At 46.2% G+C, this 16,253-nt stretch overlaps 1 protein-coding gene across 2 annotated transcripts in view; it reads left to right on the forward strand.

Annotated features, from left to right (window-relative positions):
- Nucleotides 1-16,253, forward strand: part of LOC139056316 (von Hippel-Lindau disease tumor suppressor-like) — a 129,560-nt gene that overhangs the window by 81,455 nt on the left and 31,852 nt on the right. For both annotated transcript variants that reach the window (XM_070534473.1, XM_070534472.1), the window contains exon 3: nucleotides 4,476-4,647. In XM_070534473.1, the coding sequence (XP_070390574.1) occupies nucleotides 4,476-4,647 (172 nt within the window). The remainder of the gene's footprint in view (nucleotides 1-4,475; nucleotides 4,648-16,253) is intronic.

The following is a 16,253-nucleotide window of genomic DNA, read 5'->3' on the forward strand; positions in this document are numbered from 1 at the left end:
TCTAACTACGTTGTAGCTCCCATTGGTCTCGCTTTTTTGGCGGTGCCATGTTTTGGTTTCGATTGTAAGTCGACCCCCCATTTCAGATTTTCAAATTTAAAAAAAATGTGGTCGACTTACAATCGTATAAATACGGTAGTCATTGATGCGTGACTGCTTGGCGCGTTAGTTAGCCGCACTGTAGGCTGCGTCCTCCAGTCTGCTTACAGTGTGCTGCAATTCACTGTTATGAAAAACATCCCACCGACTTAGCTGACAGAAAGTTGATTTAAAATGCCACCTAGCTGCCACTCCGGCAACTATACTGGCCTCAGAGACTGGCACACAAATTTTTTTTTTGTTGCTGATCATTGAGGCCATGGTTTAAACTGACGTGTTATGCGGATATGGGCACGCTGGCTGTTCAAATTATCGGGCAGAATTTGCATGCAAACTGTTGGGACCGCCGAAAACTTTCGAATTACGCGGGATTTCAAATAAACCGAGTTCGAATTAACGAGGTTTTACTGTATAATGTATTGTCTGAACCTTATGTGGTGATTGATTGCTGTTTAATTTCACTGTTATCTCACTTGGTTATGGTCGCCGTGTTATGCTTCTCGGATGTGGCGGCCTGGTCAGTTGCATTGGGACGCAGTCTCTCGAATTGAGCATTTGCTCCTGCAGCCTGCACAGCGACGTAGACTCCCAGTTTACATGCACCGTGATTCATGCTCCCCGTTCGCCCTTTCCTGCTGCAGCCATGGGCAAATTGTGCCTCTGGCCTTTTGCGGCTGCAATTAGGCATGAACGGAGACCAGCATACATTCTTACGTAGTCCGATGCATATAAAGTTGATAGCCACATGGCTGGAAAGGCCCGAAAAAGTAGCCGATGAAGGCGATGCCCACGAAAGCGACTTGTCCATATTGAGACAATGTGAGACACCAAGTGTGACCCACACATTAGCGGCCCCCGAAAGAAAAGAAACGTGCAGGTTGGAAAAGAGTGAACAGCTAAAATGCGGGGTAGTCTATGTCGCTGTGTAGGCTGCGGCAGAGATCCAATCTGCTTGCGCCGCTGGTTGTCGCTCGTTACCGCACTGCCATGTGCAACGACAACGGTGAGCCGTTTGCGAGCTTGCGTCAATGATTCCAGCATATGTCGGCAAGGAAATGTTATTTCTGCTATTGCCCAAGAATGTACACTGCTTGTCTTCTGTCAATAAAGTCGCACATTCTGTTCACTCACTTGTGGCTTGTTTGTATGGCTGTCATTAGAGGCTCTTTGGTCTCCTGGCAATTAGAATGCACCAGTTACGTGGCAACCAAGGCATTGAGGCATGCCGCATAGCCGGCAGGGCAAGCATGGCGCGTACGAGCGTACACGGCCGGCGAAAAGTGGCCTTATTAAATTTTGCTCTGAAAAAAAAAAAAGTGCACTTCCTCTTTCGGATTGAGCAGCGTCACCTGGCGTCCACCTAAGTAAGTTCCATGCACTGCCCCTGCTTATTTTCGAACCACTGCGGAAGGTACTGTTTCCCTTCTCTAAAGTTGGTTCTTTATTCTATGGTAGGCATATCCCTTCTTCGTGGCTTGCCTGTGCGCTGTGTCCCACTGGCTCCTGCCAGTCCGTATGCCGTCACATCGTGGTGTGCGTTGTTTGTCTTAGTGTGCGCCCTGTTCGTCGTGTTGCTAGTATGGCAAGTCAGCCAACAGCTCAGAAAAAGCCGCTTAAACTTGGTGAGAAGATCGAAGTTTTAACCGAAGTTCGCACCGGCCGGCTTTCAAAGACTGAATTTGCGAGCAAGTTCGGCATCGCGGAAAGTACCGTGAGTGGTATTGTGATAGACGAAGGGCAGATTACCAGTGCTCCGCAAGATGGTGAGTTTGCGCCGAAGATGCGCACAGCTATGCACAAAGACCTACAAGACGTCCTTGCTTGGGTAAAGAGAGCGCGCGGTGCGAATTTGCCAGTGAATGGAGTCATATTGAAAGCGAAAGCAGAAGAAATTGCACTGCGGCTGAATGTGGAGTCTTCATGCAGCGATGGGTGGCTCGACCGTTTCGGCAGAAGGCATGGACTGGCCTTTCGTTGCGTTGTCGGCGAGGCCGCTGCAGTGGACGAAACGGCCTGCAGTGACTGGAGGCAGAACAAACTGAATGACCTCATAGAAGAATATGACTTTTAAGGTATATACAATGTGGACGAAACTGCCCTTTTCTACCAGCTGCTTCCAAACAAAACGCTCGCATTTGCTGGTGATAACTGTGTGGCGGGCAAGCACAGCAAGCTTCGGGTAACGGTCCTCGTGGGCGCAAATATGACTGGGACTGACAAACTAAGGTTGCTGGTGACTGGGAAGTCTAAAGCATCATGCTGCTTTAAAAGCATAAAAATGCTGCCGGTCACGTACATGGGTAATTCGAAAGCATGGATGACGCTAGCGCTTTTCGAGCAGTGGCTTCAGGAGAAGGATCATTGCTTCCAGAGAGAAAAGTTCTCTTTGTTGTTGATAGCTGTCCCGGACACGGTCACGTCGCCGGATTTTGTGCCATTCGTCTGGAGTTTCTACGAGCAAATACAACTGTGAAGCTACAGCCCATGGGGCAGGGAGTAATCAGCAGCTTGAAGAAGCACTATCATCGCTCTCTGTTGCAGAGGATGCTAATTTGCATGGAGAGCAGTAAAGAGTACACAGTGAACCTGTTAAGTGCTGTCCACTTACTAACAAGTGCTTGGGGGCAGGTTACTGAAGTGACCATTGCCAGTGCCTTTCACCATGCGGGGTTTATGGCACCTATTGACAGCTCAGCTCAGAATGTCTGCGATACTATGAGTGAGGACTGTACTGTGAACTTGGAGGAGGAGAGCAGCATTGTTTCTACGCTGAGCAGTAAGGGTGTCTCCATTGACATGAGTGCGCATGTCAGCATTGATGAAGGTGTGCAAACATGTAGGGCTGACACACTGGAAGCTTTAATTGAAGAGGTAGGTGCTCGACCTGCCAACAGAAACTGCTGCTGATGATGACAGCATGGATGTTGTGCCTGAATCTGCACAAGTGACCTGCAATGCAGCTGACGCTTGCCTGGATACTTTAGTACAGTTTTTCGAACAATGCGAGGGCACTGAGGAATATCTTAGAAAATTAAATGAGATGTCTGCATTTGTAGCAGCCAAGTGATTTTCTCGACAGGCAAAAAAAAAAAAAATAACCGACTGGGTAACAGTCAACTGTGCCTGACGCCTTACTAGGGCAATGTGTAGTGTACCACTTGTAGTGCAATAAATGCTTATAAAAATAAATAAATGCTTAGTTATTTTTTCCTTGAAAGGCCATTTCATTAATTTGTTCCTAGTTACGAGGTATTTGGACACGCACTGCATGCTCAAACATCATTTTTAGAAGCGCTCCTGGTTAGTCGAATTTCCGATAAGACGAACACTTTTCATGATCCCAGGGAGTCTACTGTAGTAGATTCCCATACGTGGCTGCTATTGGCCAATAGAATGACATCAATAAAGAAGGGTGTTTGGATCAGTGCACTTATTCCTACTGTTACTGTGTGTATTTATTGATGACGTTTAATAAACAGGCTGAAGTAAGCGAAAATGTGCTTTCGAATTGCAAAAATTACATACTTTAGAAAGAAGCATACTATTTTCTGTTCACGCGCGGTCACCTGCATAGGAATGAAACGTTGGCCACCCTGTTTATTGGTGTCATAGTCATCAGGTCTCGCCAATTTCGACTAGCTTTGAACACAACTATCCTCAAGCCATGCGAAACTTAAGGTCAGACCACACATGCGCTTGCCAGCATGCGCTCACTCCTGGCTAGACACAATGGCAAACTTCGTTTCGTATTGAGTTATTGATAGCACTTCAAAATGTGCAAGTTGGATGTAGCTACTCCGTTGGTCAAGCTGGTGCAGGACAAAGCCAGTCTGCACCACGTAGCTCGGCCAGACTGGAGCATATAAGCACAAGCGCACTTAAACCTTGTTGTGGACAAAGCTAACACTGCGCATATGCACTACAGTTGCATGTAGCTGCAATCTCCTATGTAGTGTGGATGCCGCGATGAGTCCACTGGCTGACTGCACTGCGGCTTGCCGAGGACAACCGCATTTGGCATGTCGTAGGCACCGACATCGGAAATAGTGAACATCCAAAATAAAACTTTAACTGTGCGCCATGGGGATGGTCAGTAGGCAGAGCGTTGTGGGCACACCCCGTTCTGCCGTAGCTTTCGCAGTGCAAGGCATTGAAGAAGGAGTGGAAACTCCAGTTCTGCTGAAAGCATTGAAATACTTTTTTGCGACAAATTATTTCTGAAATAGTATATTTTAACTTCAAGTGCATTTCTCGACTTCGATATAAAGTGGTTCAGGGCCCCTTTGAACTGCGTCACAGCCATGGGTGGGGGTGATGCTCTTGACAATGATTGTCAGTGCTTTTTGTCATTCATGGCATCTTGTGTGCCATTGCAGATGCTCGATGTGGACACCTTCGTGAACCATCCATGGATCTTTCGGGATACGGTGACATGTGATCGTATGGTTGTTCATCAAAAGGACGTGTTCCACCCTCCCGAGCCATCACGCCTGGGCCCTGATGGGCAACCCCAGCACACCCGCAAGGTGGTGCTCATCACCCTGCCTGGTCAGTGACAGGCCAGGCTCCTTGGTATTTTTCACTGGTTCACTTTTTATATTCACTATATCGGTGGTTCCTGACGTGCCGGATAACATGGGTGCGTGCACAGCGATGTGAGATGGAGCCTGCAGAAGGGAGCGCTCCTTGTAAGGCTTTCTGCAGTACTCAAGTATGTCCATAAAGTACAGACGAGACTAAGAAGGAGACGAAAAAGGAATCGAGGTGCTCGATATTTTGTTGATCACAACTATATGAAGTGAACAGTTAATAAAGACAAGGAAAGCACAGGGAAAATTATTTGTTGTTTCAATTGAAGTGTCGAAATAGTAAGGGAAATGAAAGTGGACGAAAAAACAAGTCGCCGTCGGTGGGAGCCGAACCCACAATCTCTGCATTATGCCTGCGTTGCACTGCCAGTTGTGGTCTTTTTGAACATCCTTTTGACCGATGGCATCGGTCAGTTGTAATCAACAAAATATCGAGCACCTCGATTCCTCTTTCGTCTCCTTCTTTGGTCAAAAGGATGTTCCGCTGCTGTGGCCTTGAGTGGCGCTAGCAAACACTCCCAAAGTGGGATCTTGTAACATACATAAATGCTAAAAAAAATGTGGACGGAAAACAGCAGCTGTCGCCGTAGCACATTTGGTAGAGCAATGTACACATTCTAATGGGAAGGTTGTGGCTTTGGTTCCCACCGGCAGCAAGCTCTTTTTCGTCCACTTCCATTTGCCTCGAGCTTCTCATTTCTGTTCTTCAATTAAAGCTACAAATAATTTCCCCTATACCAGACAAGGTCTTCACAGGAAGATGGCAGTTTGAAGTCCTCGGTAGGTGAAAGCTGGAGTCAGCATTTCAACAAAGTGACCTGCCTTTATCAGGGCAACAGCTTTTTTCCTTGGCATCATTTGTATGTATGTAACTCATTCTCCCCCCCAAAGAGGTGAGGAGGATGAGTGGGCACAAGAAAGAGACCATAGTGAGTGTTACGGGAAGAGTTCAAAAGCATGGAGTACGGGTAATAGCTAGGGGTTGTGATGCAGGTGCTTCCGAGAAGTAGGGGGCGACACACGCACACACATAAAAAAGTTGGGAGCTGACATGTAAGCAGCTGGCGTCTATTCAGTGGGATTAGTTTTACTCGGAAAGCAATAAGTGTGCAGAGGTGGCCCTTGGACTGTACATATACAGGACACACGCACAAGAAGAGTTATACCAGAAGTGAAGCACAGTGTGCAAATAGGAAAAGAAATCGACGAGTACAAATACGGGTCCGGTTGGTAGTTGAGGAAAGGAAATAAAATTAGGTTAATTATATGTAAGGTTCATCTTAAATGTAGATAAGGAGACTGGAATTCAATGAAAGGTGGATGATAAATTGAACAGGAGAAATTAGTAGAACTACGTGGCTTGTAAAAAAAATGTTTTTTTTAGAGCGCAGCTCTTTGGCGTCCGTTCCTGGGTTTCGCGTCGTCGTCGGCGTTGTCGTCGGCCTTGTAACCAGCTCGCCGACGAATCTGCTGCTCCGCCGCCGCGCATGCGCGCTGTCGGCTCTCCGGGCGAGGGAGGATGATGGAAGGGAGGAGGAGAGACTGTGGAGGAGGGCTGGCTACACAAATGGCTCTTTGGCGTCCGTTCCTGGGTTTCGCGTCGTCGTCGGCGTTATCGTCGGCCTCGCAACCAGCTCCGCCCCCCTTTCATCCCCCCAGCGCTAGCAGCGACCGACTGGTACCGCTTTCGTGAGTCCGCTACCGCACTCACGAAAGACGTCGTGCACTTCCTGGAACTCGCATTAACCGTCCATCGATCCACACCGATGTTAGTAGTGGGGGACTTTAATGTTGACATAAAGACAAACAGCAATTTCCTAACACTTATGCGGGAGAACATCCCGTTCCTCTCGCTCGTAACGCGTCCCACGGCTGTGACAACCTCGCGAGGCACTTGTATAGATCTCGTCTTTGAGAATCAAGCATTGGTGTACCAAGTCGAACATATATCAGTCTATTTCTCCGACCACAAAGCTTCCTTCATGACTGTCAAGAACTGTTAGTGGAGTCTTTGTTAAAGGAATACGTGTGAAAAATTAAAAAAAAATTCTGTGATAGCGCATACATGTGTTGCTCGATTTCTTTGCCTCAATCTATCGAAAAGGTGAAACAGCTTATTTGCTGCGCTCAAATTTCGCATTAGGAAGTAACGTAATCGTCGGTAATTTTTTTATTGAAGTTCAGGTGTTTTTAGAACGACAGAAAGCTGAGCTAGTTGTTAAGGATTCATTATGCAAAAAAGAGGTGAGTCGTGCAGACAGGGCACAAGAGTAGAGAAGTGGACAACACCAACACTAACTATCAACTGAAGGGAGCACTGAGGCAAAAAAAAAGAAAGAAGACACAAAACTTATCTGCACAAGCTTTGGAATGGTATCACCACGTGTCAGTCGGGTACATGTGTCGGTCTACGTGAGAGATAACTGTTAAGGCACTTAATCTCTTCTTTATGTAAAGTAATCGAAGGCTGACTCACACACGCACTTCCACCATTATAGATATGCCATGCCTCTAGCATAAGACGCGTATCTTCATTCTTATGCCTGTACAATATCGCGCATTCATCTAAGTCTGGCGTGCAGTTACAATTTTGGCAATGTAGGGCAAGATTAGCAGGCGATCCACCGGTTAACGACCTTTTATGTTCCATTAGCCTCTGATTAATACACCGCCCCGTTTGCCCTACGTAGAACTGGCCACAGCTAAAGGGAATTTTATAAACCATACCCATACGACAGTCAGTAAAACTGTTGAAGAAACTGGAAGTTGAAGCTCCGGAATTGCAATTCGTATCTTCCGCGCTAGAACCATGTCGTGGTTTACTTGTAATCGTGTCGTCTCATTGGAAGTTCAGATGATGTGCGGCTTCCTTCAACCATCAACTGGGCATGCCAAGAGGATTGGAGCTATTCTTTCCGCTGAATCATGGCGCCAAGTTAGGTTCGTCCGTTAAGCGCTCGTCCTTGTGTTGCCCCTATTCTTCGTCCCTGTTTGTTTGTGCACAAAAAGTTTTAAGATGAATCTGTTCCAACTAGGCCGACTCGCAGTTATGCCAAGTTAGGTTCTACCAGGAGTGTCTAAAGGTCCATTGCGCGGCCCTAGGAGACGGTTGCCATTGGAACTGCCCCTACGCTGATTGGAACAGGTTAGCCGTGCAACACGCAGACTTCCTATGGAGGATGAAACTTCCGAAGCTTCAACAAAGTAAGAGGAAACACCTTTCTAATAATTCATTGTCAAATAACGTACTGGTTCTTGGAGACGCCATCGTAAGTGATACCCACAGAAAAACCCTTGCTTTAGGTCCTAAGCACTGTTTCAAGCCTAACATAAAACCAGTTGACATTTTAAGCATACCGTGCTGCATAGCCAGGTTCGTCCCGGAAGAAGAACGCTCGCACTGTATTTCAGATTGCATTGCTAGCATTAAACAATCAAATTCTTCATTAAGACGTCTGACCCTGTCCAACCGTTAGTTGTCCAACCTTGTGGAACATAATCTTAGACCGGTAATATCTGACAAGGAAAGTTATTTCGTAATTATGCCAGATGACATCTTTTCAGAAAAACTATTTCAGCCGTAGAAAATAATTTACAGCCAGTAAAACTCAAGCGCTCTGCAGTTAAGCAACGTGCCGTTGACCTCCTGTCAAGACGTAATCTTGATAGGGTTGTCTCTAATGTCAAGAAAGCAAAATCCCTCACCTTAGAATTGTTTTTCTCGGTGAAGACCCATAAGCAAGAAATTCCTTTTTGTGCTATACGAGGTGTGATAAAAAAAAAAATGAGACTCGTCCAATAAATTATTGTACTTATAGAATCAGTTTTCTGTGACATTCTCATCTTCATAGTAGTGCCCTTCAGCATTCACACACTTCTGCATTCGGTGCTGCCATTGCTGGTAACAGTTCTGCAACGAGATTTTTGGAAGGATCTTCAGGAGATTCTCCATTTTTGCTTGAACCTCTTCAACTGAGGTAAAATGGGTTCCCTTTAAGCAAACTTTAACTTTAGGAAATAAAAAAAAGCCGCATGGATCCAAATCAGGTAGATAAGGAGGATGCCCCATCACAGTAATGTTTTTGCTGGTCAGAAACTGCTTGACAGATAGGGCCATGTGAGCGGGTGCATTGTCCTAATGCAACAGCCATCCATCACTCCACAACTGTGACCTTTTTTTTCCAAAATTTTTTTCACGGTCCTTTTAGTACTTCAATGTAGTAGTGTTGATTAACAGTCTGACTGCTGAGAATCCACTCAGTCATTACAATTCTATTAATGTCGAAGAAGACAATTAACATTGCCTTGAATTTTGATTTCGACATGCGTGCTTTTTTGGGTCTTGGGGATACTGGAGACTTCCACTGCATTGACTGGCGCTTACTTTCTGGGTCATAGATGAAAATCCATGTCTCATCACATGCTACAACAGATTCCAACAAATTTGGCTCATTTGCAATGCGTTCTAACATGTCCACACACACGTCTTTACTGCACTGTTTTTGGTCATTGCACAGAACTTTTGGAACAACCTTCGCACAAATCTTCCTCATGTGTAATTCGTCCGTTAAAATGCCTCAAACAGCTTTCCTATCCAAGTTAACCAACTCCACCACTGCACGAACACTTAATCTTCGGTCACCACGGTTCAGATCACGAACTTTGGCAATGTTTTGGTCTGTAATCGCTGACCTTGGGCGCCCAGCACGTTCATCATTTTCCACACTGTCCCTTCCCCCTGAAAACCGCTTATGCCATTCAAACACATGTGCACAAGACAAAGTTTCATCTCCACGAGCCTCGGTTAACATTTGAAATGTTTTCGCGGCTGATTTTTTGAGTTTCACAACAAGCTTAATGTTGATTCGCTGTTCGGTTTTTACATCAGACATTTTTCCGGCAGAATGCGGTTGCACGTGTCGCAGCACTCCCAAATGGCGTGATCGGTCCCGTCGAAACTGGCCGCATGAATAGAGGAGGTGTGTAGGATGACATTAGCAAAACAGTTGTTGACAACCCCACTCTTTTTTCAAGCTACACACTTAGTCTCGTTTCTTTTGTGTCACACCTCGTGGTGTCAGAGAAAGGGACGTGACAGGTCTGTGTCGCTAGTTACCTGCAGAACTGCTTAGCTTCACTAGTTTTTTCAAACCCCTTTTGCTTGCGTAATTCTCGGGCACTAGTGCAGTATTTGAGAGAGGAAAATCCTGGTGATTGTACAGCTTTTCGTATGTATATCAAAGACAAGTTGCTAAATTCCGTAAATGAGTGCATTAAATAAGAAGTGCAAGAGTCGGCTTTTCTTGACAGATGCGGTGTTTCCACGGGAGCTTTTCTAAAAATTCTTTTAGTGTACTTAAAGTCAACGCTGATTGGGTGGAGAGATGGTGTGTTTCTGCAGAAATCAGGTATTTCATCATCATCATCATCATCATCAGCCTGGTTACGCCCACTGCAGGGCAAAGGCCTCTCCCATATTTCTCCAACAACACCGGTCATGTACAAATTGTGGCCATGCCGTCCCTGCAAACTTCTTAAGCTCATCCGCCCACCTAACTTTCTGCCGCCCCCTCCTACGCTTCCCTTGCCTTGGAATCCAGTCCGTAACCCTTAATGACCATCGGTTATCTTCCCTCCTCATTACATGTCCTGCCCATGCCCATTTCTTTTTCTTGATTTCAACTAAGATGTCATTAACTCGCGTTTGTTCCCTCACCCAATCTGCTCTTTTCTTATCCCTTAATGTTGCACCTATCATTCTTCTTTCCATAGCTCGTTGCATCATCCTCAATTTGAGTAGAACCCTTTTCGTAAGCCTCCAGGTTTCTGCCCCGTAGGTGAGTACTGGTAAGACACAGCTATTATACACTTTTCTCTTGAGGGATAATGGCAACCTGCTGTTCATGATCTGAGAATGCCTGCCAAAGGCACCCCAGCCCATTCTTATTCTTCTGATAATTTCCGTCTCATGATCCGGATCCGCAGTCACTACCTGCCCTAAGTAGATGTATTCCCTTATGACTTCCAGTGCCTCGCTGCCTATTGTAAATTGCTGTTCTCTTCTGAGACTATTAAACATTACTTTTGTTTTCTGCAGATTAATTTTTAGACCAACTTTTCTGCTTTGCCTCTCGAGGTCAGTGAGCATGCCAAATCAGGTATTTGTATTGGCTCAAAGGTTGCCCCTATTCTTAGCGATAGTTACCTGAGTAAGGTTGACAGCTGCTTAGAGAAAGCCTTAGGTATTTCGTTATCAAGATATTTCGTTATGTTGTTGATTACCTGATTTTCTGCAATAGGGAAGAATTCGATTCCGCTGCTATCTCAGTAAGTAAGCAATTTAAACTTTATGGGGGAGGATTAAAGTTTATTAAAGAATTTCCTCAGCGACGCGTAATTCAGTTTCTAGAAATTTCCTTAGTCTTCGAACAAAATCACGTTTGTTGGCAGTACTCCCCAAGGTGTTCGAAGCCGTTGTTAAACTTTCAATCCAAGCATTCCAAAGCAGTAAAAAACGGAATTGCCATGTCGTGCCTTTAGTCTTCTCTCACCAGATCCTGCACGCACGAAATGAGCGCCAGTTTTAATTCGCAGGTCCAGCGCCTATAAGAAGCAGGTTATCCTAGCGTAGCAGTGGCCACTGTGGCTGAATGCCTAAAGAAGTCAGTTTCGAGGGGGACGTATGTGATTACAGAAAGCAGTAATAGCAAAAAAAAGAGTAGTGGCTATTTCGTACATTCATTCAGTATCGCACAGGCTTGAAAAGTTGCAAGTAGATGTGATGTTAATGTTGCTTTCACTGCTCCCAATAAGCTAGGTAAGATATGCGCTGCCGTGCAGAGGAAAAAGGAACTGGTAAAAGGCAAAAAAAGAACGGATATTTCTCCAGTGAAGCACAATGAGAACAACAGTTTTACTGACTGTCGTATGGGTGTGGTTTATAAAATTCCCTTTAGCTGTGGCCAGTTCTTCGTAGGGCAAACGGGGTGGTCTATCAATCAGAGGCTAATAGAACATAAAAGATTAACTGGTGGATCACCTTCTAATCTTTCCCTACATTGCCAAGATTGTAACTGCACGCCAGAGTTAGATGAATGCGCGATATTGTACAGGCATAAGAATGAAGATATGTGCCTCATGGTAGAGGCATGGCATATCTATAATGGTGCAAGTGCGTGCGTGAGTCAGCCTTCGATTACTTTGCATAAGGAAGAGATTAAGTGCCTTAACAGTCATCTCTCACGTAGACCGGCACATGTACCCGACTGACACGTGGTGATACCATTCCAGAGCTTGCGCAGATTAATTTTGTGTCTTCTTTCTTTTTTTTCCTCAGTGCTCCCTTCAGTTGATAGTCGGCGTTCCTGTTGTCCACTTCTCTACTCTTGTGTCCTGTCTGCACGCCTCACCTCTTTTTTGCATGATGAAGTTCAGGTGCACTTGCAAAATTAGCAAAGCCAAATAATGTGCAAGTTTCACTAGGTATTGAGGTTTATCCACTCATGTGCTTGCAGTGCTGGAAATCTCTTCTACAGAAGTAAAAGGGCGATAGCAGATCTGAAACTGCAAGCATTTTGACAATGAAATTATTAGTACTGCTCAAAATGATTACAATAAATTAGGCCTGTCAGGTTTATGTACTCTTCAGGGATGTTGTCATTGCTCTATTCATCCAGTTATCTCTAGCTGTGGTGTCTATAAACTTTCAGGCCTTTTTGAGCTCTAGGTAGTCTTTGGGGACTGCTTCAGAGACTCGTAATTGACAAGCATCAACTAGTGACCAAAACATTTTGCATAGCATATTTAATGAACTGTTTTTCGTGAAAGTGTTCTCAGGCCATATGCTGAGTTGATCACTTTTGGAGCACTTTTTTTTCATGGCATTCATTGGATAAGTCAAACGAGATGCCTATTGTTGCAATAAGATGCTTTGGTGCTAGACGTTATGATATACAAAGCAGCAAGTCTCCCGTAAAATGATTGACCAAGGATACACCCCATGCATATTGATCCTGATGCAAGATAAGAGGTGGCAATTAACCATGCTTGCAACTTTGAGCATAGCGAATCGAGCTTATTTGCCAATACCCCTTATTTCTGGCATGCGTCATCACGCTGTTTCGTTATCCATAGACGGTTGAGGACATACATGCATTTATAGCCCAATTACACTAAAATCTCGATAATACGACACTGCTAATACGAATTTCTGGATGATACGAATTTTTCAGTGGTCCTGGCCGAGCCCCATTACTTTGCAACGTGCTAGAGAATGGTTGTTACGAATTTATTTTCGACCCGCGTCGGTTGATACGAAAATTACCGAAGATACTTTGGAAATTCAAAAGTGTGCTTGGCGAAAGCCAGATGCTGCTGCCGTCTGCACTCCGCTTCCCTGGCTTTGCTGTACAGTGACATAGCCAGTCGCTGCTGCCGTCTGCGCTCCAATTCGTTTGCTTTGGTGTTCGGCGATATTGCCTGTCGCTGCTGCCGCTTTCGTTCTGCTTCCCTGCCTTTGGTACCCGGTGATCTCATCAGTCGCTGTTGGCGTTTCCGTTCTGCCTCCCTTGCTTTCGCATCTGGTGACATGTTCAGTCGTCACATGCGCATTCACTCCTTGTTCTTCTAGCGTTTGGTGTTGGGAGAATCCGGCGTCCGCAGCCGCTTCCCCAAACCGCTTGGCGCGGAATCACTGGGCTGCTTAGGAGCCATGCGTCTCACTCACTCGACTGCAACGAGATATCTGGCGAAGGAGCGGCGGTGCAGCTGCCGCCGCCGATGCGCGCATGCCCGTTCTACCGCTACTGTGTGACGTCACGGTTGCTATGCACAGCTGTGCCCCCCACCGGCACGCCGGTTTCTAAGGGGGGAGGCCACAGTTGGCACGATTCCAGTGCACGGACGGACCCGACCGCGAGAATCAGCCATTAAAGGCTTTCGCCTTGAACTTTGAACTGAACTTTGAACTTTATTTGTATCTATACAAAGCACAGACAAAAAGCCATAAAATTGGCTTGACTAGGTCTGTGTCCCTTATTGGTTTCTTTGGCATCACGTAGCAATGCGTGCACAAGTACAAGATGAACAATAAAAAATATAAACAATATGTGGATAAATGGGACTATTTATACAAAGTTACTTCACACTGCGGCTAAAAAATTGACATGAATGCAGAAATAGTATTGTCATACAAGTTACGAAAAACACGAACAGGAAAACAACAAAATGCAGACATTATGAATCCCTTTTCATTTACGGGTAACATTCACAGAAATACAAAACTAAATAGGTCACTGTGCAATTACAGCTTAGAACACATATACATCAGAACAAAACACAAAGAAAAACACTAAGCATTCACGTGAATGCCAATATGAGTGGCAAGTTTGGCCACCCAATTAACGACGCCCCACTGAAGGCCGCGAAAGAGAACAGCGCACAGTCACACAATTTCTCCCTTTTTTCTCTTTTGGTGCGGAGGCACGGACGCGGTGCCAGCCAGCGCGGAGGCCGCAACTGGGCGCGAAGAGTTTGAAGTTCAGTTTGAAGCGGTGGTGCTTTTGTGCTTTTCCTCCTTTTCCGCGTGCCATCGGACGGAGTGGCTGCTGTGCTTCGGGACGCGTTCTGTGTGTTAGACGTGGGCGACGGCGAAGGACTTCCACTGGCAGCTGAAACGCTGCATGCGCTCGAAGTTCTGAAGCGTGCTATGGCCGCGGATGAAATCAGCGACGACACGTTGTGAGATCGCACGCGCATCCCGATGTCTCCGGAGTGGCCACGTGGTTATCACGCGATAATCACGTGCTCGCTCGCGGAGGGTAGCGGGGAGAGGGCACCTTCGCAGCTCTTCGCGCCTGGCCGCGACGCTGCAGCCAAGGCACCCCGTTCCCTCCTTTCCCTTTCTTGGAACCGGGGAGACTCCCTCACCGTCGCTCGGGGAGAAGCGCTATTCTCCCGATGGATCTTTGTCTTTCGGCTGAGGAGCTTGCAACTTGCTGCATCTCAATTCAGCCGCTGAGACCGCCGCACGCCGTCCCCGTGCTGCGCTAGGCCTTTGTGAGCGACTGACGGTCCCAGGGCCCGAGCGCAGATCCACTCTGGGTGAGCTGAACTCTTATCAACCTCTTTTGTGGTTCCAACATTGTGCAGTTTCTTTCGCTTCAGACGTGCGGAACGCTCCGCTGCTGTGGTTTTGTATTTGTGGTTGCTGTTGGTGCTAGTTGGTACTTGTACTGTAAAGTGAATAAACACTTTAGGTCGAGGCTCACCCTGTCCCCCCTGGCCTGAACCCGCCGTGGTTGCAACTCACTGCGAACCGCGGGATAGGGTTCACAGCTCTGACTGTTAGGGCTGCTGCAAAAGTGCTAGCGAGCAACTGCCGCTCCACCGGCGCTGTGCGATCCATAGAAGGGTCAGGTGCACACGCGCGAACTTGAGTAATACCCCTGTAACGTGCACATGTTTTCATAAATTTGAAGAAAGTCTGCTAAGTGACCTGACAAAGAAAAAGAAGCAGAAGGACACTAGAGACTTTTTCTTCAAGAAATAAATGCTTTTTACGTACGTGTGCCTGAGTGAGTTCACCTGACTCTTTAGCTAGTTTTAATTGTTTCGATGATACGAATTTCGGCTAATACGAATATTTTTCGTGACCCCTTGAGATTCGTATCATCGAGATACCACTGTACAGTAAAACCTCGTTAATTTGGATTTGATGGGAGCAAAAAGAAATGTCCGCATTAATCGAATGTTGAATTATCGAGGGCACCAAGAGAACAATAAAGTGCTTAAGACATCAACACGATTTTATTTACCGAATGAATGGGCAAATCCTGCATCTGCTTTGCACAAAAGCAGTTCGGAAGCTGCATTTCTTGTCATCTTGTGACGGATGAGGGGGCACAGCGGCAAAGGCCTCACAGCTTCTTTCGCGTTGCGGCCATGACGTAAAACCTGCGTCTTCGTCTGAGACATGCATTTTGTTACGGTGCACACAATTCCGATTATTTTTTTTTGCCAGTGCACTGGTTGGCAACAGATTGTCCATCTCTTGGGATGTAGCCGGTGGGTTTGATGCCAGTGAGTGGGCTGCAGTATTGCCGATGTGTTGCACTGAGTCCCAACGAAACTATTGCTCACTGCAGTCGCTGTGAATGAAACCGTAGTTACTATCAATGCAATCATGGATGGATGGCAACCAAGCAATTCTGAAGGCACACAGCCAATGTTTACCGAGTCATGACTTTTTGCCGCATCCCCTGCGGATCATGACGGCGCAATCTCGAATGCTGGCTACGCAGCTGAAGGCGCACGGCCAACATAGTGTCAGTCTCAGAGAAACTACTGCTTTCCCCAACCGCTGTGGATGAAATCACGACTGATGACTACACAGTTCTGAAAGGCACACAGCCAACTTGCGAAATGAGTCAATATGAAACTACTGTTAGGTGGAACCGCTGCAGTCGAAACTGTGGTCGCTATCGACATGATCATGAATGGCCATTGCACAGTTCTGAAGGCACGTACCCCACACGATATCATGCGCAGCAGCCAACGCAAGAATAA

This window comes from Dermacentor albipictus, chromosome 2, assembly GCF_038994185.2.
Source record: "Dermacentor albipictus isolate Rhodes 1998 colony chromosome 2, USDA_Dalb.pri_finalv2, whole genome shotgun sequence".
NCBI lineage: Eukaryota > Metazoa > Arthropoda > Arachnida > Ixodida > Ixodidae > Dermacentor > Dermacentor albipictus.